General features: G+C 43.5%; 1 protein-coding gene across 5 annotated transcripts in view; it reads left to right on the forward strand.

Annotated features, from left to right (window-relative positions):
- The window catches only part of marchf8 (membrane-associated ring finger (C3HC4) 8), a 50,944-nt gene that overhangs the window by 6,057 nt on the left and 23,067 nt on the right, over nucleotides 1-21,820 (forward strand). For all 5 annotated transcript variants that reach the window (XM_019859871.1, XM_019859872.1, XM_019859873.1 and 2 more), the window contains exon 2: nucleotides 7,765-7,981. In XM_019859871.1, the coding sequence (XP_019715430.1) occupies nucleotides 7,874-7,981 (108 nt within the window). In that variant the 5' untranslated portion in view covers nucleotides 7,765-7,873. The remainder of the gene's footprint in view (nucleotides 1-7,764; nucleotides 7,982-21,820) is intronic.

Here is a 21,820-nt window from a genome sequence, read left to right on the forward strand (position 1 = left end):
AAATAAAGCTATCAATTTAGCAGTATACTCGTCATGTGAGATAAATTAAATTGTACACATTGATGCCCCACTGAATGTTTTGAGTGAGTTTGTTTGAACTGTACTACCAAATGTACAGGTCCCACGTTGCTGTTGTCACATGACTACAAAACATCTGACTGTGTGGTTGCGTCTACATTTATCTGGACAGTAATCTAATAACCCTAATCAGATGTATTCCGCTCGCGCTGAGCCGCACTGTGGCTCGAGCTGGAGAGAATGGCCGATTGATCTCAATGGATGATGTCATGCACACGTGGGTGGAAAACCCACAATGTAGTCTTCATTTCGATGAAATGATACAGTAGGGGTCGGGGGGTGTTTTGGACGCCGTCCATCCATCAACAGCGCAGAGTTGCTGACTCAGCGGAATGGGTCCAAGCGTCTCTGCAGGTAGCTAGATGACATCATTAGGCAGTCACATGGCTCTTAATGGTAGCGGCAAGGCAAGAACAAGAGATTCTCCTCAGCAATTGATTTCTGTTCATTGGGTCGGTTAGGTATACGGTGGAGTGATGAATGGTGCCTCTGTGAACGCATTTGATGAATAAAACCAACCCTCTTGGGCAAACTAATAATCAATTAATGGATTTTATTTATTTATTTTTTTAATTTGTAATGGGATTAGCTCTGTGGACAGCGCTGGGAAAAGTCATGACTCTACTTAAGTCTTTCAGGGACAGCGACTACTACATTAGACCTCATATCATGTTGTTATTACTGGTGCAGGAAAGGGTTAAGATACCCGCATAAAAATCATGAACTGGTTCAAATAAAAGTCAGATTGCCTATCACTGCCACAAGATGCTGGCAGAGTACCACTTTTTGTCTAAATGACGCTCATCAATTCATTTCATCACAGTTCCACCGCACCCAAATGCCACAACCTGGCAGCAAAGCACTACATTTCTCTAAATGAAGTTCAACTCTACTTCAACATAGTTTCTCTGCACTAATATGGCAGCAAAGTGCACCCAAATCCTTTGCATCAAAATGCCACAAGATGGATGGAAAGCACTACGTTTGTCGAAATTGAGCTCCTCAACTCACTTCAACACAGTTTTTCTGCACCAAAATAGCAGCAGGGGCACTCTGACGCCACCACGAGGTGGTGGCAAAGCATTACTCACTTCAACAAAGTTCAGTGACACCAAGATGCCCACAAGGTGGTTGCCAAAAAAAGCTTGAGCTTTTATGCCATCAAACTGTTTTCATTATTGCTTTTGCTAGCATTGTAAACCAACACGAAAATGCAAAATTAACTTATGATATCAGAAAAGGAAAGCTATGATTAGTACAACAGGCATTTCTTTTCTCCAAGTTATCAAAACTAGAAGAATTACCTCAGGTTTTCTGTATTTGACTTTTTTTTTAATATCTGTACTTCTACTTAAGTGTTGAATGCTAGCACTTTTTCAACATCTGCTACAAGCAGACAACCAAACAAACAAATGCAGCGTTCAGGTATGTGCTCCACCGAGTTCCATTCTTCAGTAGTTCAGTAGTTGAACTATGTCAGGCATTTGGACTCCTCCCAGACAAATGCGGCCGTTGAAGCTGCGTGTTGACTTCAAATAACCTCCGGGGCATCAGCGCTTGGTGTCGCCGTGTGTTTTTTTTTTTTTTTTGCGGCAGCTTCTTAACCCACCCCGTGAACCCAGCCAAGGGGCGGCGAGGTAAACCCGCGGAGGACGGCGGGCCCCGATTTGTCAACCCAATTAGAGTCCGTCTCCATCGGTTCCATTCGGCTGCATACGCTTGCTGAGGGGGCGGGTAAATCAAGACTCATTGGCGTGCCGACGTGGCAAATGAATAACATCACATGCTCCCTTTCCCGAGTGTGCCTCGCAGGTTTAACAAAGTGCGCCGAACGCAACGGTGTCCCAGGCCTCATCGCCCCTCGACCTCGTCTCACTGTTGACTGACAATTAGTGTATTGACGACCGAATGAAATGGAGCAGGCTGAGTTCACACGAGAAATTCTAACCAATCCACCCCCCCCCTCCAAAAAAATGCTTTCTTGTTGGGCTGAACAATTAATTGAATTCAAATTGTCATCGTTATGCACACACACACACGCACACACACACACACACACACACACACACACACACACACACACACACATTTAACATTATGGCAATTGTGTATTTACTGCTAATGTGACAAATGCGGGCGCTTTGTGTTTGCCTTCTCTGAGTGAATTAGTCTTTTCATTTCCTCTTTCTCTCACTGAAAGGGGCCACTTGTCATTTTTTTTCTTTTTTTTTTTTTTACCTTGAGTTGCATTACAAACTAACAATAAAAGTCACTCGGGTAGCATAATAAGTCGTTTTCGGGTGCATTCACGACCTCAAGCAAAAGCTCCAAAGTTCAACGTGAATCGTTTTGTGATGCCGGTTGATTTTCAAGTTGTACTAATTTCAATTTAGCACATAATGCTATCATGCACATAATTCAGTTTCACACAATGCCTTTTTTTCTGCAGTTGGTGTTTTGCCAACACTTTGTTTTGGGTTTTTTGAGCTTCCAATAATGACACATAGCCTGAAGAAGTTGTCCATGTTTGCCAACCGAACTTGTTTTTAAGAGAACATTCCAGCTATCCTTCTGTCTCTTGAACTGTGTTGTCAAGTGGAAGCATCCCACTTGAATTTCGTCAGAATTAGAGCGGCGTGCTTTTGAGAGGAATTCCCGTTCAAATGGAAGTGAACTGATTTGAAAGGGAATTTAATACGCAGCTAAAATTGGTGGGCCGTAACATCCAGTCGACTTGCCATAAATTATGTCACAGGGAACAAAAGCGGCTTTTTTGGGGGGAGGTGGGGGGTCAACCACTTTAGTTTTACATCCTGGATTTTTGATACCGTAGCACTTTTTGCAAGGGGAGAACAATACAGGTCATAGTTGTGCCAATTCTATGATTTCACTGCACCACATTAATATGATCCTGAGTATGTGACATATGAGTAATGGCTGCTACATTTTTTTTCTTTTTCTCTCCAAAATGCCATGAATAATTCATGTTTAAGGTGACAAAGAAGGCGAGTAATGTTACGATGTGGGCACAGCATCATCGACGACCACGACGACGTCGCTCCCGCGCTTGGGGGATTGATATGAATTGTGTACACGCCGCCACTGATGAAATGCGCCGTTGGCAATGTGCAGCCAGCGAGATGCCCGTGCCAGGCTTTGCTCTGTTGATGTAAAAAGTATGAAAAATGTGGTGGAGAAGTAAAAACATGCAAGAAGTGGTTCATTAACCTTGGACCTTTGCAGCGAAAACAGATTTTTTTTTCTTTTTTTAACGTTGATTCAGTAACTGGAATGTGCTAATTAAGGCTAAAAAGGGAGACGTTACTCGAGTGGTTGACTGAGAAAATGGAGGACAAGCACTTAAAAAAAAAAAAGTAAATTCTTGGTGTAGTGTTTAGTCTGTACAATATCAGAGATGGGCAAGTGGTGTACTGTACTGGCTACTGTTGACTCGCCCAAACCCAAAAAGTCGTATATAACAGTTTACTTATAGCAAGCGCTAGCTAGCTAGCTAGCGAAGGGGGCAGCAGTGAACTTGACAACACGCAGCAATTCGGCCGATTGTGATCAATTTAATAAAAAGGGGCTTCAATCTTTTTATTGCCACTCACAGTTGAAGTTTTAGTGTCGAACCGAGTGTAACACTTCAGAGAATTTAAACCTAATTGCCTTATTTATTTTTTATTTTTTGCAAATTTCCCCAGTGTGGAACAAATAAAGGTTATCTTAACTTTGTCTTACGAAAGTCTGCTAGCTTAATGCTAACAGAGTGTACACAGCCATAAACTGACCCACCAAACTAGCATTAATGTTTCGGTAATTCGAAACCTTTAAACATCGAAGCAGCCGCACCAATATCACCATGACCATTTTCTTCACTCACTCGCTTGACTCACAATTTTTTTTCTGTGAAAACAGTTTAAGGTAATATGAAGAACTGACTCTTAGTTTATTCTGAACTTTATTCCGTGCCACTTGTGCGCCTTGCGCACGCTCACTTGCTCCACATGAAAAAATATTTCAGATGTATAGTCGGTCAGTAAGAGCTTACATGAACAACCAAACAGCTATAAAGCACTTCTTTTCTACTACTACTGCCCGAAAACGGCTGTGATAGGCTCCAGCACCCCCCGCGACCCTCGTGAGGATAAAGCAGATCAGAAAATGGATGGATGGATGGTTTAACCTACTTTTTTTTTCTTGTGTTTAAAACACATTTATCTTCTTCACCACTTGACTGCCTCACAACCACCCACCCACCCACTTGCTCCACTTGCAGAAATGTTTTGGCAATATAACAAAATGAATTTATCCTAAGAACTAAACTGCTTTCACCACTCTCACTTTTTGTCACACAGCTTGACAGGACTTTCATACCCGGAATTTTCCCTCCTCACCGATCGCCTGCCTCGCCCACACCTACTTGTTGCACTTCAGATATATAGCAATGTACATGAGCAAAATTGATTTAATCTCCTTTGTCTCGTTTTAAAACACTACCTGTTTACACAGAACTGTCTTCCTTCACCACTTGCCCGCCTCACACGCATACCTGCTTGCTCTAATCGCAAAAATATTTGGACATATAACAATATGAAATGGGTTCAATCCCCTTGTCTTCAGTTGTCTTGTTTTCCAGCATGGCACAATTTGCAATCAACTTTCTTCCCCACCTCTTGCCTGCCTTGCACTCACCCACTACCTTTTGCGCTAGTCCTTACGGCGTACCTGTTCCTAGAGAGTCTGTTGGTTGCTAGGCAACATAGGCAATATGACAAGAACGCCTCTGACAGTGACTGAAAGGCATTCGCTTTGAAATGTGCTTTTAGATCTTTGAGCACGAGGATGTTGGATGCAGTCTGTCAAAGAGATTGACGGCTCGAATTGAGGACGTGATGTAAAATCAATGGCGTGATGTTTAGATGCCGGCTATTTCTGTGCCGAGCTGGGAATGATGGATCCCTCGGAGCTGAACTTTCAGTGACCCACTTTTAAGTGCGTTCACGGGGCCAGCGTGGTGTTCCTGTTTTGGTAGCCGTGTCAAAATGAAACTTTAATGGCGACAGGACAAGTTCTCTTTCCTTTTTAAAAAAAAAAAAATGTAGATGGGATGCTAAATTGACTCGAGAGGCTCGTCGTTCTTGAAATCGCCCGCTTCCGTATCGTCTCCTCCCACCGGGAACACGATTTAATCACACCCTTAAGTGGGCCTCATTAGCATAGAATCGAGAAGGATGTTTTGCTGGTTGATTTGGAAATGCGCGGTGACATTTGGGGGACTGGAAAGAAAGTCGGAATAATTGAGTTGTTTGTGCCGCTGCCTCCATCTGAACGGGACGAAATTATGCTAATTTCTTCGCCAGCATCTCGTCAAGATGCGCAATCACAGATATTCGAAACTCCCGATAAGGTTGTCGAGTTTGTGAGAAAGAAATGACTTTTTGCTCTTTAGGGGTTTGAGCCTGCGCCGTTTACTGGCTGCAAAGTTTCATATTTCCCATCAGTTTCCACTTCTTTAGCCAGCAAACTCATTGGAAATCTCTCCAACTCTGATGTTCCTGACCTTCAACATCTTGTACTACTTTAGCCAGAAAATCATTGCGGCCATTTCTGTTTTGTGAGATCAGTTTTCTCTAGCTAGCAAACCTTTTTCAAGACTGAATGATCACCTGGACCCTCTTCTTATCTGGTTTCGGTTTACACGCCATCCTTTCTGCTTCTTTAGTCCGCAAACTAGTCCTAACGAACTCAAATGAGACACAGCAATCAGTCGGTAATTACTTCACCTTTACGGCGCACGCCGCAATTAACATCAAACACGTTTCTATGGGAATAAGCCCCGCGGGAACATCGCTGCCCCTCTTGTGGTTCTTGATGTGGAATATGTTTTTTTTTCCGAGCTTTTATGACCTATTTTGTCCCCTTTTTTGTAACCTGCCAGGAAGACGTCTGCGTAGATGTAGTACAGTAGCGCGGGGATGAGCAGACACACGCATGAGTGCGCTTCACAAGCGGAGGAAGAGGCCGGCAGACGGATCTCAGGTCTGATCCGACAGGCATCAAGGATAATCGCAGAGCGTGGCCGAGCCGAACGCGGGGCTGCAATCGACCCTGAGAAGGATTTAAAACGGGGGAAGACCTGCGCAAAAAGGCAAAGGGAACAGATTGAAATTCCTTCCTCGGAAAATTAAGCCTTTAAGGGACAGCGGTTACTACAGTGGACAGCTCGCCATGTGATCAGGTTACAGGGTGCGTGAAAGGTTAAAACCTGATTTGCACTGCAGATCTTTGTTCGTCCTGCTGTTGACCGTTTTTAACCGCGGCCCGTATGACTGCTGTGAAAAGCTCGAGACTTTTTCGTAGTTGCGTACTGCGGATTGGCAAACGATAGAAAGTTACATTGAGACCAGATTTGGAATTTTTTTTTAAGATAGGATCCATCGGTTGGCCGGCACGTTGAAGGCCATGTTTGTAAAAGGCTCCTTTGGTTAAATTCTCCATTTTCCATGACCTCTTTGTTCAATATACATCCATCCATCCATTTTCCGATCCACCTTATCCTCACAAGGGTGGCGGGGGGTGCTGGAGCCTCTCCCAGCTGTCTTCGGGCTGTAGGTGGGGGACACCCTGAACCGGTTGCCAGCCAATCGCAGGGCGCACACAGACGAACAAACATCCGCGCTCACACTCACACCTCGGGACAATTTAGTGTTCAATCAGCCTGTTATGCATGTTTTTGGAATGTGGGAGGAATCTGGAGTACCCGAAGAAAACCCGCGCAGGCACGGGGAGAACATGCAAACTCCACACAGGGAGGCCCGAGCCCACAACCTCTGCACTCTGAGATTGACGTGTTAACCACTGGACCACCGGGCATCCCGCTTGGCACGCAATTATTTTAATTTCTTTGATGTTGACACCACTGTGAAATCAACAGAAATGGGCTAGCCAAGCACTAGTTGTTGGGATTTAATATTGATTTGTCGCACTGAGTTCTGGTGATTTGAGCAATTCTGTTGAATGGGCTTTTGGATTCGAAAAGAGGATCTGTTCGATTGTCAGACGGCATCCGTTTTTGATTTTGTTTATCATCCAGGATCCAACATTAAGCCTCTTTTGAGTGAGCCAAGTTGTGGTCACAATTGGTACTGGGCCACGGGCAGCCAACTAATGTCAAGGCCTCTCATCGCAAATACTTTGTAAAATTTTTCATTTGTCATCCCAAATGCATTTTTTGCAATGGCTTGTCTTTTTCTTGATTTGCTACTGTTGGGCTTTTTCCCCGAATGGTCTTGTCTTCCGATTGACTACCAATGAAGTCTGGGTTATAAAACTGTTGTCGTTGTTATCCTGACAAGATTTGTTCAGTTTGGTCTGACTTCACCGTTATCTCATTTTCAAACTAATTTGTCATCTTTTTATCCTGCAGCGCTTGCCATGTATTCCGAATGAGTTTTTTAGTGACAAGCTCAACAACCAGAGCATTTCATACTGAGATCTTGATTTGTGTCCAAAACCTTGTAAATTATCTTTCCTTTTTCGGATGCTAAGTTTCACCCGCATGATGGGCTATTTGGAAAATTGTGATTTGTTTTTCAAAAGCTTAACGTCAACAATGTTAATGTGCATTTAATCCATTTATGCTCCTTTTTTTTTTTTTTTTTTTTTTTTTTTGGTCCTCCGCAGGGCGTTGCAGTCCCAAACCATCATGCCCGTTGATCCGGCGTCAAGACAGGAAGCGAGCGTTTGAGCGTCCCCTTCGTCCCTTCCCCGGGCCTTCGTGGCTTCTGCTGGGATGAACATGCCACTGCACCAAATCTCTGTCATCCCTCGCGATGTCACCTCGTCGCGGCTGTCGGGCGGCGGCGGCGGAGCGGGCAAAGCTAAGGATAAAGACAAACAGGTGAAATGAGGGCTCTGGAGAAGCGGCGTCTCTTACCCTGGGTGAAAATGTGCGATATATATATATATATGTATAGATCATTGGAATATTTGTAGTTTTTAAACAAACTGCAAGACAAAATTCTTAAAACAACACTTTTTAAAGGATTTCTGAACGCCTGTTCTCACTCTCGCACTCACTGAAAAACGTCAGTCAGAGGAAATGAAGACTCGCACAGTTCTGCAATTTAGAAGTAAAGCGTGCTTGCTTCAAGTGCCGTATTTGTCAGCCCCAGTTGAAGTTTACTGTGAAACCGACAGACAAAACCAAAGACAAATGTGCTAGCCCAATGCTAACGTGCAATGTGAAACGCTAATGAAGGGCTGAAGGAAATTAGCATGGATATTTCGGTCATCATAAACCTTGACACAACCGCACGTTTAGCACAGAGCAACAGAATTTAGGATTAGACAGTAACAGAGAGTTAAACATTATGTTTTTAAACAGCAAAATGTCTAGCAGCTAGCTTAATGTTGACATATAATGCAAAACGGCATAGATTTCATGGAAATTAGCACCGATGTTATGTAATGCTAAATGATAAACACGCACCTTTGACATACACAGACATCATTAAAATCTGCTCTATTGCCGTTTTTATGGCACCTTGAAAGACTTTTGGTCTACATTCTTCTTTATTTCATTATACAGTTTTCATGCTTGGCTGCTAACTGTTGTATGTGGCAGCAAGATGCTCATTTTGGCTTCAGTTTAATGGCGTGGTCTTTTTTTTTTTTTGTGGTCATTATGTTTTCACAATTGCCCGAGCTGATTGTTTCAATGTGTTTTTTTAATGTTCGTACTGGGAGACATTTGTGCCTTCTATTTCAACAATGTGTCTTAAGTTCCTTTTTGGTTGTTTGTGGGAATTTTGGGAGAGTTTGGAGCACTATTTTCTTGGAAATGGCTTCAGACGTTCAAAGTTATTAGCATTGAGCGCAGTGAGCATCGCAAGCAGGGTGGGAAAAATATTGCCCAGGGGGCACTTTGGTTAAAAAAAAAAAAGTACATTATTTTTTTTATATATTAATTTTCATATGTGTCTGTATATCTGTTCATTCACTGCAGTTTGAATAAGTAAACGGTAGTAGTAGAATTTAGACTCTGGATGGGCATCTTAATGCACTTCATGCACATTCAAGCAAACTGTTACCGGTTCTTGTGATGAAAAAAAAAAATGCTGTTTTGGTGTACTTTGTTAGTCGTGATGAAGTGTGTTTACGTGACCTGTAGTTCATCTTAATTAACACACATTCGCATTCAATTTTAAGTTGCACATTGTCAACGTGAACCTGCCTTCATAGACATTTGTGCAACGCAAGTTAGCTTAGCGCTATGGCTTGGCTAGCAGCCGGGAAAGCAAGAGGTGACTGTGTGAATATATATATATTTTTTGTGGGGGGTTAAGTGAAAGTGCTGATCATGAATTGGTCTTTTCTGGGATAATGATTTCATTCCAAGGACTACAGAACGTTCAGGCCTCGGCCCACCACGTAGCTCCGCCCTGTTTCTCGAAGCCACGTGGTCTCCTCTGGCAATCACACACCACGAGTGCTCTCTCAAGAGTCAGTCTTCCTATTTTTAAGCGCAGAAACAAAGCGAGGTGCTAAGGCAATATGTGTGAAACAAGAAGGCAAGCACAGGTGTTCTGAAGAGACCTCTCACATGCCGCATATGGTGCTCTCCCCCCTCCTTTTTTTTCCCACTACTCCAAGCCTCCGACAGATTCACACGTTTACATTCTTGAAGCAGCGCTGACATTTGCGTTTCAAATTTCGATTCCGCAATCCTCACTGATGATGAATTTTCAATTTGAAAGACTCGACTGAGCTCAAAGACGAGGCGTTGTTCAGCTGCGTATCGCTTCGGCTTCGTGTTGGATCACCAGAGTCCAAAATGTGTCATTTACGAGCAATGAATGGTGTAAAAGATGTCGCGCCGGCGTTTTAATTTCCAGTCTCGACGTGCGCCAACATTCAAAATCACGCCACCCTGAAGGCCAACAAAAAGACGCTCGGCGGTAATTAATCATTTAGCAGCCGAGGTGATCTATTCATCTCCAAACGGAAACTCGTCGTGCTTTATCAGCATTTATGGAATAAGAGTGTGCGGTTTCACGGAGTTGATGTGACTCGCATATTCTTCTCTTCAAAATCTGAGTCGTGTTTTAGCTTAAGTGAGGCGATCTTCGCCATTTTGCTGTGGAAACAGGAGTTCAGAACATTCAGGAATTTCGTTTGCACGCAGTTGTGAGGGGCTGCATTGAATACACAACGCACATAGCCGAGAAGTCAGTCTTTATCATGTCATCCACAGTCAGGGTGTCATGACATCAAATACACATTTTTTTTTTTTAACCAAAATTTGTTCCTGCTTGTATTATGAGTCCGTTGTGCAAGCTTGGAATGTTCAGAATGTGCATTTTATTTCGTGAACCCCTGACTGCGGATGTTGTGATATACAATGGCTATGTGCGCCGTGTATTCATGGGTTAAGGTGTGCAATCTGTGTGTGTGTGTGTGTGTGTGTGTGTGTGTGTGTGTGTGTGTGTGTGTGTGTGTGTGTGTGTGTGTGTGTCCTTGTACTCATGACATTGTGAGGACCGGCATGAGTTTTTAACCAACAGAGTGAGGACATTTTGGTCGGTCCTCAATTTGACACCCTCTATGCGTGGGTGTGTGTTGTACATTTTTGTTTGTTTGTGTGTATTTGTTTAGTGTGCATTTTTGTATGATGTTTGGGTTTTTTTGTTGCATGATGCATGTTTTTGTGTTTTGTTTTTGTGTGTGTTTTTTCATGTCATTGTTTGTTTGGGTGTGTGCGCGAGTAAATGTGTTTGTGTGCGTTTGCGGCCGACACTTGAGTCACACAGCATGTGGCCATCTGTGCGTGAATGTGTTTGTGTGCGTTTGCGGGCCGACACTTGAGTCACACAGCATGTGGCCATCTGGGCTCACTTGACAACACAGCCCCCCTATTTAGAATTTGGCAGGCTTCGGCTGCTCATTCAGATGAAAACTTTTGAGTGTTCCACTTCCTTTCTAGTTCATTTGTCAAGCTCCGAATCTTGTGCTCATCTTTGGTCTTGCTCCAAGAGGACGTATTTATTTATTTTTTTTAAAGCAGTAGTTTCTCTTGCTTTTCTTGGCCTCCGCAAATAATTTGGTCCTCTTTGAGCGGCTGGCGGTTTTGATAAGACTTGCTTTGCAGTAAGGAAGGATTGCGAGTGCTCTGAAGCAAGCGCTTGGCAAGAGTCAGGTCAGGGTCAGGCTGGAAGTTTGTTATACAGACTTTTTTTTTTTTTTTCCCTCAGTTGAGTTTTGCCTCACAACTCGAAAGCAAACTTTGGAGAGTTCACATGAGCAAACGTGCAAACCGGGAAATTGCACGATGAAACGGCTGTCGTGGAGCTTTCAGTTTCGCTTCCTTTTGTTGGATGTTTTGTTTCCTTAATCACGTCATCCAGCGCCGCCATCTTCCACTTTTGTCGTTATTGTCATGCGGTATTTGGCTCGTTCGTCGAGGTGAACAAAAAGCCCTTGGGCGGCGCATTGTTTGATCTGTCCAACTTTGACTGTTTAAGAAGGGAATAAATGCCAAAAGGTTTTTTTTTCCCCCGCAGTGTTTATTTCAGTCGACTTCCTTTTCCATGCGGCGCGTTATTGAGCGTTCAGATCCACCACGGACGTTCTTCAGCGCATTTTTCCGCCAAGACTGCCGCGGGCTGACACGAACAGGTGGCGTCAGCTGGCGTCTGTCGTCGGCCCATCTCCGCGCAAGCGGCCGCATTGAAATCCACTCGAGGTTGAAGATCGCTAATTCACCCTTTCACGCACTCCGTAACCTGATAAGCTGTCCACTGTCGTAACCGCTGTCTCCGAAAAGGATAAATGTGAAAAACATAATTTGGGGAACATTCCCTTTTCAACCCAATCATGATTCACAGCCTTTCCCGGTTAGCATATTCACCTGTGGAATGATCCAAGTAGGTGTTTGATGAGCATTCTTCAACGTTCTCAGTCCCAGCTATTTTTGGAACGTGTTGCAGCCATAAGATTCCAACTTAATGATTATTTGCACATTGAATATTAAATATCTTGTCTTTGTAGGGTATTTAATTAACCTTTTTATGCACCAATAATGATAACCTGTAACCTGATAACATGATAAGCTGTCCACAGTAAGTCACTGCTGTCCCTAAAAAGGGTTAAATTTGATTTGCAAATCATTTTATTCAGTTTTTATTCATGATTAAACACAACCTCCTGACTTTCTTGGCATCTGGTTTGCATATCCTGATCAAATAATTTCCCCCATATTTACATGTAATTAGTCGAATTTTTTTTTTTTTTTTGTAGAGGGTGATCTTTTCTCCGTTTTAGTTTTAAAAATACATCATTTATATCTAATTAAGAAACCACAAATAGCCAGTGGCCATTCAAAATATCTGGCAGTACAGGTCCAACCACTTTTCAATTCAAGTACCTTGGGCACTCCGAAGTCAGGTGCCACTCCACTAACATTTGCTGTGTCAAAAAGAGAGGAATTTGGGCGGCAATAACCTGTTCAATAAGGTACGGGGATGGCACCAGTAGTTCAGAAAATGCAGAAAGAGCTGGGGGGGAACAAGACAATGGTGTTTTAGCACAAAGAGTCATCAGCTTCACCTCGGCGGCCAAATGGCACTTGCATCTTCTTACCCCGCAGCAGAACATGTACCCTGATGCTAATACGTTCTCTTCTTTACACAACCTAATACAGGTCCGCATCACGGGAGGGTGCGCAACCCAAAGGTAAACAGCCCATGGCGACGAGAGCCATCGCTTTGGAGGACGGGCGCGCGAAGCCGCGTGAAAAACGCCCACAGATGGCGTTTTATACCCGTTAAAGAGCAAGCGTTTGCTTGCTCCGTGCGGGAATCCGACATTGCGGCTGCAGTAACAGATGGGGGGCGGAGGAACGACTTCTGAGGGTTGCGACGCTGGCTCAGTGTCTCAAGTTTGTCTCTCTTTAATTGCGTCGGTCCACTGGGTTGCCAGGTATGAAACGAAACGCATAATAGGAAGGGACGTGTTTTGCCAGCAAAGCACTTGGAGAGCAAGTTTAATTTCATGAACCTTGCTCGGCCTGTTTTTCCTTACACATACACAGGATTTGTGGTTTATGTCGCTCGCGCTTAACCTTCAGCCCAGTTGTGTGCGTGTGCGTGTGTGTGTGTGTGTGTGTGTGTGTGTGTGTGTGTGTGTGTGTGTGTGTGTGTGTGTGTGTGTGTGTGTGTGTGTGTGCGCCTTTGTGCGTATGTTTAACATTTTGGCTGGTAATGCAAATGGAATGACACTTCCTAAGGGTGTGGATTATTGTCTGATTAAGTCAACTTGCTTACTTCAGCTCTTTAAATGAACGGAAAAAAAAAAAAAGAATGACAATGGAAAAAAATAGCACTCGTATATTGTACATTATAAAAACATGCAGCAATGACATAAAGTAAAATTTGAAGAAATTAGACAGCTTGTGCCACGTTTTTTTTGTTTTGTTTTGGGGTTTTTTTTTGCTTCAGTTCATTGGAGATTGTGCTGCTCCTTCTGTTGGGCATGCCTTGGCCACCTGGGAGCAATATAATACAGACATATGGATATTGTGTACATGGTGACGGTCTCAGCGCCTCAGTAATCCACAGTAATAGTAGTACATTCTTCGCGGTATTGCTATATTAGAGTTGTCTACATGTTCCTCCTCTGTCGGTTCAAATAGCTTCTGTGTCTGTGGCGTTTTGCATTGTTGTATCGCATGTAGCGAAACTGTCTTATTGAAAGCAAAGCTATGTGGTTGCCTGAAAAAAAATTTAATTTTCTTTAGTTTTATGTTTAGTTTGACTGTAGACTTCATCCCAGGGTGGCGATAAAAAGAAAAAAAAACTTGAAGCGTACTGTGTACATCAAATTGTACATTCTGGTTCTATTATGGTCACTTTTGGTCAAATAAAAACTAAATTGGTATAATTCCTTATTTGCTGGGACTGAATCGGAGGCGAGAGAATTCGCGTTTTCTCGAGTGCATCATTCATCGAGTCTACGAATGGCCATGTGTGAGTAACACTCGTCTTCATTTTAACTCGGCCCTGACGTTCAAACGGTTAACTGCCTTGCTGCCATCAGATTGGCTGCCAATGCCGAGGCAGACAGCCGCCAGCGCGTCTTGTAAGATGGGAGGCTGTTTGAGGTCGGCGGAATGCAGAAAAACTGTTGGCACAATGGCGAACGTAGTCTTGCGTTGGCGTAATTGAGATGTTTTGTCTGTGCTGCTGTAACAATTGCCTCAATGGATTTTTATTTATTTTTTTTCCCAAATCAGTTCTCCTTCACTCAAAGGAAAACATCAGATAAAAAAACGTTTCAAAGGTTTCATTTCTAATGTGAAGCCTGGCAGCTGTTCCATGGTCAAACTGTCACCGCAATATAGAGAGACTAGATACACTTTAAAAACATCTGAACTTATTCAAATATACTTGTTTTAAAATATTCCTTGGTGCCTGTTCTCATTCTGTCACTGGATCGCATAATTCTGCGAAGTAGGAGTCAAGCGTGCTGGCATCAAACTGTTTGCTAGCATAAAGAAACTAGCAGAGACGATTAGCCGATTGGAGGTTCCTTGGGGCTCTTTTTCTTGCTCTTAATTCTGCTACGGATTTTTCCATAGTCCTCAGTGCTGCCTAGCATGTTGTGGCAAGATGTGGTACTACACTTGAGGTACACAAATAAATTCTGATTTGTCTGTGTCATTATAAGCATTTCTTTAGAGCCGGGGTCCCCAAACTACGGCCCGCGGGCCGGATCCGGCCCGCCTCCGCATTTGGTCCGGCCCCCTGAAAATACCACAGAGTGTTTTGATTTATTTTTCATCGATGTGGATTTGTCTTTGATCATAAAGTTGGGCTTTTGCAATAAAATGTTCCTTAGTTCTGAACCGTTTTCATTTTTAACTATTAATTAGTAACTATTTCATAAACACAGATACAATAAGGTGACATTTGGTGCATCTTTCTGTGCCGTTATCTGGCAACGCCAGAAAAAAAAAATCCGAAACCGGCCCCTCTCTCAGAGAACGGGATCATGGCGAAAAGGTTCGGTAAGAGAAAAATAGAATGCAGGGTATTTAACCCAAAGTGGACAAACGATGTTTTTGTTTTTGTTTCTTTCAGCGCAAAGAAACGTCTGTCAGTCTCATCTGTCAAGAGGTGGCTTCATTTTGTGTGGGTTTCTGGAAAACAATCCATTTTTACATTTCCGTACTCTTGCGGTCACCCTTTTTCTGTTCCAGACTGACCCCGGCCCCCCCATCACAGAAGCGAAAGCTTATGCGGCCCTCCTTGTCTGTGTCATTATAAGCATTTCTTTAGAGTGACAGGAGCATCTGAAGAATACTTTAAAAAAGTGTCTTTTAATAAGTTTAAGTGTGATTAAAGCATGTGAGAAGGATAAAACTATACATAAACAAAAAAAATTAAAAAAAAATTACTTACAAGGTCTCTGTCGTAGCTCCATTTCGGTGGCCCCGAAACATATTAATGTGATCAACGGAAGTTTACTGGATACAAAATCGTATGCCTCAGCCTTGCATCAGTCGGTTGTTGTCGGGCAGCCACAGCAGCACTTAAATCAGAATGAGAACTTTTCTTTTTTTATTTATTTTTTTTTTATAGGCGAGACCAAGGTGAAGTCAATTTGTAAGCGCCGTAGCCGTGCGCTCGCTCGCTCCATCACGTTGACTGATGCATCTGTTTGAACCCGCGACAGCTTCTACGCGAGCTGATTGCCGCTCTTTTATCCACCGTCTCGGGTCACCCCGCCTGCAGGGACGACAATCTGGCTTTACAAAATAGGTATATATTATTATCTTTTTATTTATTTATTTTTTTCTTGCATATTTTTTGCCGCCTCTTCATATCTCTCTCATGGCTGCCTCTCTCCTTCATAATATGTTCGCGGTGCTATGTGTGAAACAAACGAGGAGGGGGGGGAGGACAGGGTGAACTAATGTCATCATCGCTATGGCAACCATCCATCAAGGACTTTGCAGCGTCGTATCTCCTCCTGTGTGTCTTTTCAATTTAAGCGACTGCTTGTCATTCATTTAGTGCTTCGGCCCACGGAAGTGCTCGTTTTTGCTTCGGCGATGGCGCCAAGCCGAGGCCTGGAATGCGTTTCAGGGGATGTCTTTAGATGTGTTCAACTCCGGAATTGCTCCCGAGCTGCTATTTGATGCTCTATCCAGCGAGTCTCGAACTTTCCAAATGCCCCTCCACCTGCTACCCGCTTTCACTACAGATCATAGTCATCTGCGACCGTCACGGTCCGTGGGGAATCCAGTCTCGCCTCATCTATGAGCCTATCCATCACTATTGCAAAGAAGAAGGGGCTTCGAGCTCATCCCTGAAGCATTCCCGCCTACGCCTTCAACTACCGTCGCACCTACAGGACGCCCCACCACTCTTCTCTACTTGTACCAGTCCTGTACTATTCTAACATACTTCTTTGAACTGTACAAAGAGTCAAATGCAAATAGAAAATGTGAATACCCGTAAGCCGCCACAGTCGGCCATGTCCTTACCCAAAGATTACTTACATCCTGTAGAACTAACCCGACAAAAACCCACTCTTGATCCGTGAGGTATTTTGACGAAAGTGCAGACACTTGGTAACTGTTTAGACTTGTTTTTTTGTGCTTTTAAATCATGGTCCTATTCACATGGCGCAATAAGTCCAACAGATCTAGCGCTGCATAGTTCTTGAAAGAATACAGCGAGACGGACGGCATATATCTGCGTCAGTACCTGAAGCCAGCATCTTGACCGCGGCTGTGTGAGGTCAAACAGGAGAAACCCGCAATGGAAACATTTTCATCCAGTTGAGAGGGCCGAGATGTCGGCGCGGGTGGGTGAGCCTCGTTTTGAATTGAGGTCAAGCGCTGAAAAAAGGGAGCCTTATTACCTCGAGAGGGGGGGAGGTCATGGTCAAGTGTTACATGTCAGATGCTGTGTATCTCCAAAATAAGAGATTTTATTTTACAGCACTCTGAATGGCGTATCCTAAACAAGCGGCAACCTTGCTGATATTTTCCAACCTTACAAAAGGCAACAGCGGAAGTATACCGCGGACTCGTCACGAGCCAATTGCAGTGGAATGACTCATTTGAGCCACGAAACAAAACTGTAACATCGCTCCAAAGAGATGTCAAAACAGTCTTTGAAAGCTGCATGTCAATCTCTGGATTTGTTTTTTTCTCCTCGACACTTATGCAAATAAGAAATTTTCCCCTTGCTCAGAGTCTGCACTTTGCTCTTTTTGTAATCACCAGAGCGACCCGCTAATTAAAATCAGAACTATTGTACTTCCACGAGTTCTCTTTTTTTATTATTTCGGTGTTGCAGATTTGCGAGGCATTCAAAAAATGTAAATGTAGTGAATTCCGGCCATGAGATTTTGGAACATGCAGAGCCTTAAAATGCAAATTGACGCACATGCTGTGGACGGTATTTGTCTAGAAACGAAGCAGAAATTGCGGTTGGACTTTCAAGGTGGCCGACTCCAGCGTGAGAAAGTTATTTCTTTCCACATACTTCAGATGGTTTGTACAGTCAAGGTTAACTTGCCTCAGGTAGAACAGATTTGCATCTCACATCTTAACATCAAAAGTGTAGGCGAAGTCATAGCGAAACAACAACTCATGTGGATTGAAAGAGTTCACTGAACACAAGACTGCTATTTTGCGATGGGTATTTGGCTCCGCTTGACTTTGGACACAAAGGGGGACCGGGATCCAAATCCAAGTCTGGGCAAACAGGAACATCCAGATGGCAACATCCAGGAGGGTCTCTTGGCATTTACGCTAGACACCTGATTCCCGGCCACTGCCAGTTCCAAGCTCGGACAAAAATGGACTCTCGTGTGCAGAACAATTGATTTATTGATCCCTAATAATTCGGTCAATTGCACCCCTGCATTAACTGTTCTTCGTCAGGTCACAGTCTAGTTGCGAGTGAATCAACTGTGACTTCATTTGACTTTTCCCGCATGCCACACGATTTCATCCCCAATCGATGAAAAGATACTTGTTTTTTGCCTCCGCTACGTCGTTCTGTGAAGAAGTTCGGTGTGAGTTGAACCACACGGCGTCCCAAAGGATGTTTCAGCGGAGGTCACTTTGACCCGTCGGGTGAATCTGGATGACCAAAAAAAAAAAAAAAGAGTTGAAATGCACGACGGGAAGCTTTGTAACCTTGCACTTCCCAATCCCGCTGAGCCTCGGCTTCCTGCACGCGCGCCGAGAATCCTGATCGGCCCTTTTGAAGGAGGGTGCAAGAGGAAGCGTGTTTTTTTTTTTTTTTTTTTTTTCTCCCTCCCACTGCACATCCAATGGATTTGCACACACGGCCCACCCGTCTGTCGTCAGTTATGGTGGGCCACCTGTTTCCCAGCAGGCGAAGGCTGGATGGACGCTGACGCGGTGTGAGGTCCTTCTTGCTGCGTGGCACCTGGATGAGGAAGGTGTCGAGCACATCAAGTCCAGTACATCCGCTGTAGCCTCGCTGCTCATATACACGTCTCTGAAAAGTCTTTTTTTTTTTCTGCAAAAGGCAAAAAAAAAAAACAAACGCGCAGAGTAATGATAAGCCGGCCCCTGAAGCCTCTTTCCTGGCTCCATCATTTGAGCAAGACATGATAGCCATCTTATTCCGCTCATCAGGGCCCTGATGTATTCCACCCGCTAAAGGCCGACTTGGCCTCCCTATTGATTCGGCTTCAGAGGAGGGCACTTAATTCCTTCATCTGTCACTAAAAGGAACAGTGTGGTCTTTTTGTATACAATTTGTGGTGCCGTTGGGTCTCGCGGCACACCAGCAAGCATAAATGTCGAAAATATACTGAAATAAATATGATGATCTTGTCTCAATGTACTTATAAATTGGCTTGGGGTGAAAATTAGACAAAGCTATAATGTTGTTGGATGAAAGGCAACCGGTGGATACACAATTTCACCTGCTGCCGGCTAGCGGAGTAGCGCTATGTGCCGGCTTGGTTAGATTATTTGTAGAAAATGAATAATTAAACCAACATTTCCATACAGTGGTACGTTTAGATTAGAGTGCCTTGACATACATGAGTGTTGAATACATGTCTACGTGTGTTGCTGCACAGTTTGTGTTTTAGTATTGGTTGCCTAATGCGTTCACGCCAACGCAGATGCTAGCCCATGGCCTTTCACTTTGTGTTAGCATTAAGCGATCAGACTTGAAAGCAGTTGGTTTTAAATACACGTGTCATTCTCTTCGTTTGATGTTTAGTTTGACGGTAAACTTTCATTGGAAGTGGCTTGTTGCATGTGTTTATTTTAACCTAATAAGTTTTGAAATTCAACCTTATCGAAGTCGGAACAGTGTCATGGAACCGAGTGGTGAACTATTTTCTGGCGCCAGAAGCATTTCTTCATCTGAAAGTCAAGGTCAAACTAATGCTGCGGTAATGAGGTCGGCAAGGTGGTGAATTATTTATAAAAAAAAAAAAAAAAAAAAACAGCGCTCTGAAGACTGCTGTCTGCATCCCAATAACTTTTAATAGCCGCTCATCAGGCATGCATGCCCGCCTACTGTAATGTTTAATAATGCGAGCCCCAATTTTTTATTTTATTTTATTAATTCCCCCCCTGGTCTTTTACTGTGTCTTGACACATTCACAATGTATGGATGCAGTTCTGTTTTATGAGCCTGAAAAAAAATGCTTGTCTCATTTAGAGAGCCGCGGCTGGCTGGAGGGGCGGATTGGGATACTGATAGTTGAGTCTCCGCACAAAAATGCAACAAGACTTTTATCCACTCTGTAATTAATTCCTGCAAAGTAGACTGAAAGAGGCCTGCACGGTCACTGGCGCTGACATTGTGATGACTGCGTGTTATAGCGAGTTCGTAATACGTTACAATATACAGCATGTCATGCCTCAAATGTTGCCTCGCTCAGTGCGCGATGGGTCTTTGGCCTGTCTAATGGAAGCGCCACCCCTCACTTCAACATAGTTCTTGGCACCGAGATGCCGTAAGATGGCACCAAAGCGCTACTAAGTTGGATTCTTCGCGGCCTCTTAGGGCATTTCAGAAAGAGGGAATGGGGAGGGAACATCGGAAGGAAAGTTCTTCCGAAAATAACGGATGATAGGTCCCCCACAAGAAAATATTTGCATGCTGTCTACCGGTTCGAAGAAAAAAAAAATTCCAGACTGAACTACCGCTAAAGTGTTTCCCACCGGCGCGTTTTGTACATTCAACTCTGACGAGTTAGATAACATTTGAAGCCATCTTCCGGCTCATTTCGTATCAACAGATACGACAGCATAGACACATGCGCTCTTGCCTTGTGTATTAGCTCAACGGCCGCCGGCCCTATTTTCCATTGAAGTACGGCGCGTTCCGCTCTTGTTCCATAACAGTGAGTCACCCTGGAGTGGTTACAGCGCTCGCCGCATCCCCTTCTTCCACTGACGTCTGCGGCCAGCCAATCAGCCATTTGCTGTACGTTCTGAAAGGGGGTGTGGGGGAGGGGGGGCATTGCATTCATATTTTCCTTTGCGGAGAGCACACTGCGTCCTTGTGTGTCTTGTTTGGGGTCTTGTTTGCTTTTTTTTTTTTTTTTAAAGCAGGCCGTCTGTGTGTCAAAGGCATATATGGCATTGGTAAACAATGCAAGTTTGATGGAACTGTTTCCTCTATATGAAGTAGTAGAAAGAAAGAAGTGTATTCACCCGGGTTGTAAGCCGGTATCTTTTACATGGGACAACTCAGAAAATGAAGGCATTTAAATCGCTTGTCAACAAATGTGAGCACACCCCTGTGTGAAAATGGTCCAAATTGAGCCCAATTAGCTATTTTGCCTCCTTAGTGTCTCGTTCAGGTTACGGCGTCACAGGTGGGAAATGGGGAGCGCGTTTGTTAAATTTTTGTGTGAACTGCTCTCACGCTGTCTCGTACTATCACACATCGTTAATTTTATTTTTTAATTTTTTTTTTTTGAGGGAACATACCTGACGTTGACTCAAGTGTGTTGTGATTGTTACTGCCAGATGTTTTTTTAAAGCACAGCTCATCGTATGGCAAGCCATTTTCGAAATGAACAAAAACATACTTTTGCAATCTATAAAATTTCAAAAACAACACAAAAAGGAACCTGAGCAACAGTGACTCACTGCATGACTCGAATTAAACGTCAGTGGCTTTTTTTTTTTTTTTTTACATGGCGTTCATCATTCATCCAGTCACTGCATTGGGAATCATTCGTGTACCTACGCCATAATCATTCTTATAGGGATTTTTATATAGTAAAAGTTTTAATGAACGACATAGCATAGCCCATTATATAAAAATCTCGTGAACTTTATAGCCCCGAAATTAAATAAATTAAATAACTAAATAAATAAATGATCTCGGGCTTTTTCGAGGACTTTGTGATGTATTTATAGTCCACTTTATCGTGATTAGGCATTTAGGAATGAATGAAATGATACACAGCCAATTTTTTTGCCCTTGAATGCAGCTGAGAGCAAGGGTGAGAAAATTTTTATGTGATGCAAGCCTGCTCTTGATTGGTGCAGCCTGGGGAGTGACGTTGTCTCTGATTGGTCCATGTGGACGGAACCTCATGGCAGATTTACTGGCTTTTTTTTTTTTTTTTTTTGCCGCTTTAAGAGGTTCAGGTGGTGCACATGGCTGCAAGTGTGAACTGGAGGGATGGAGTGTGTGTGCATGTGTGCGTGTGT

This window comes from Hippocampus comes, unplaced genomic scaffold, assembly GCF_001891065.2.
Source record: "Hippocampus comes isolate QL1 unplaced genomic scaffold, H_comes_QL1_v1.1 scaffold64, whole genome shotgun sequence".
Classification (NCBI taxonomy): Eukaryota; Metazoa; Chordata; class Actinopteri; order Syngnathiformes; family Syngnathidae; genus Hippocampus; species Hippocampus comes.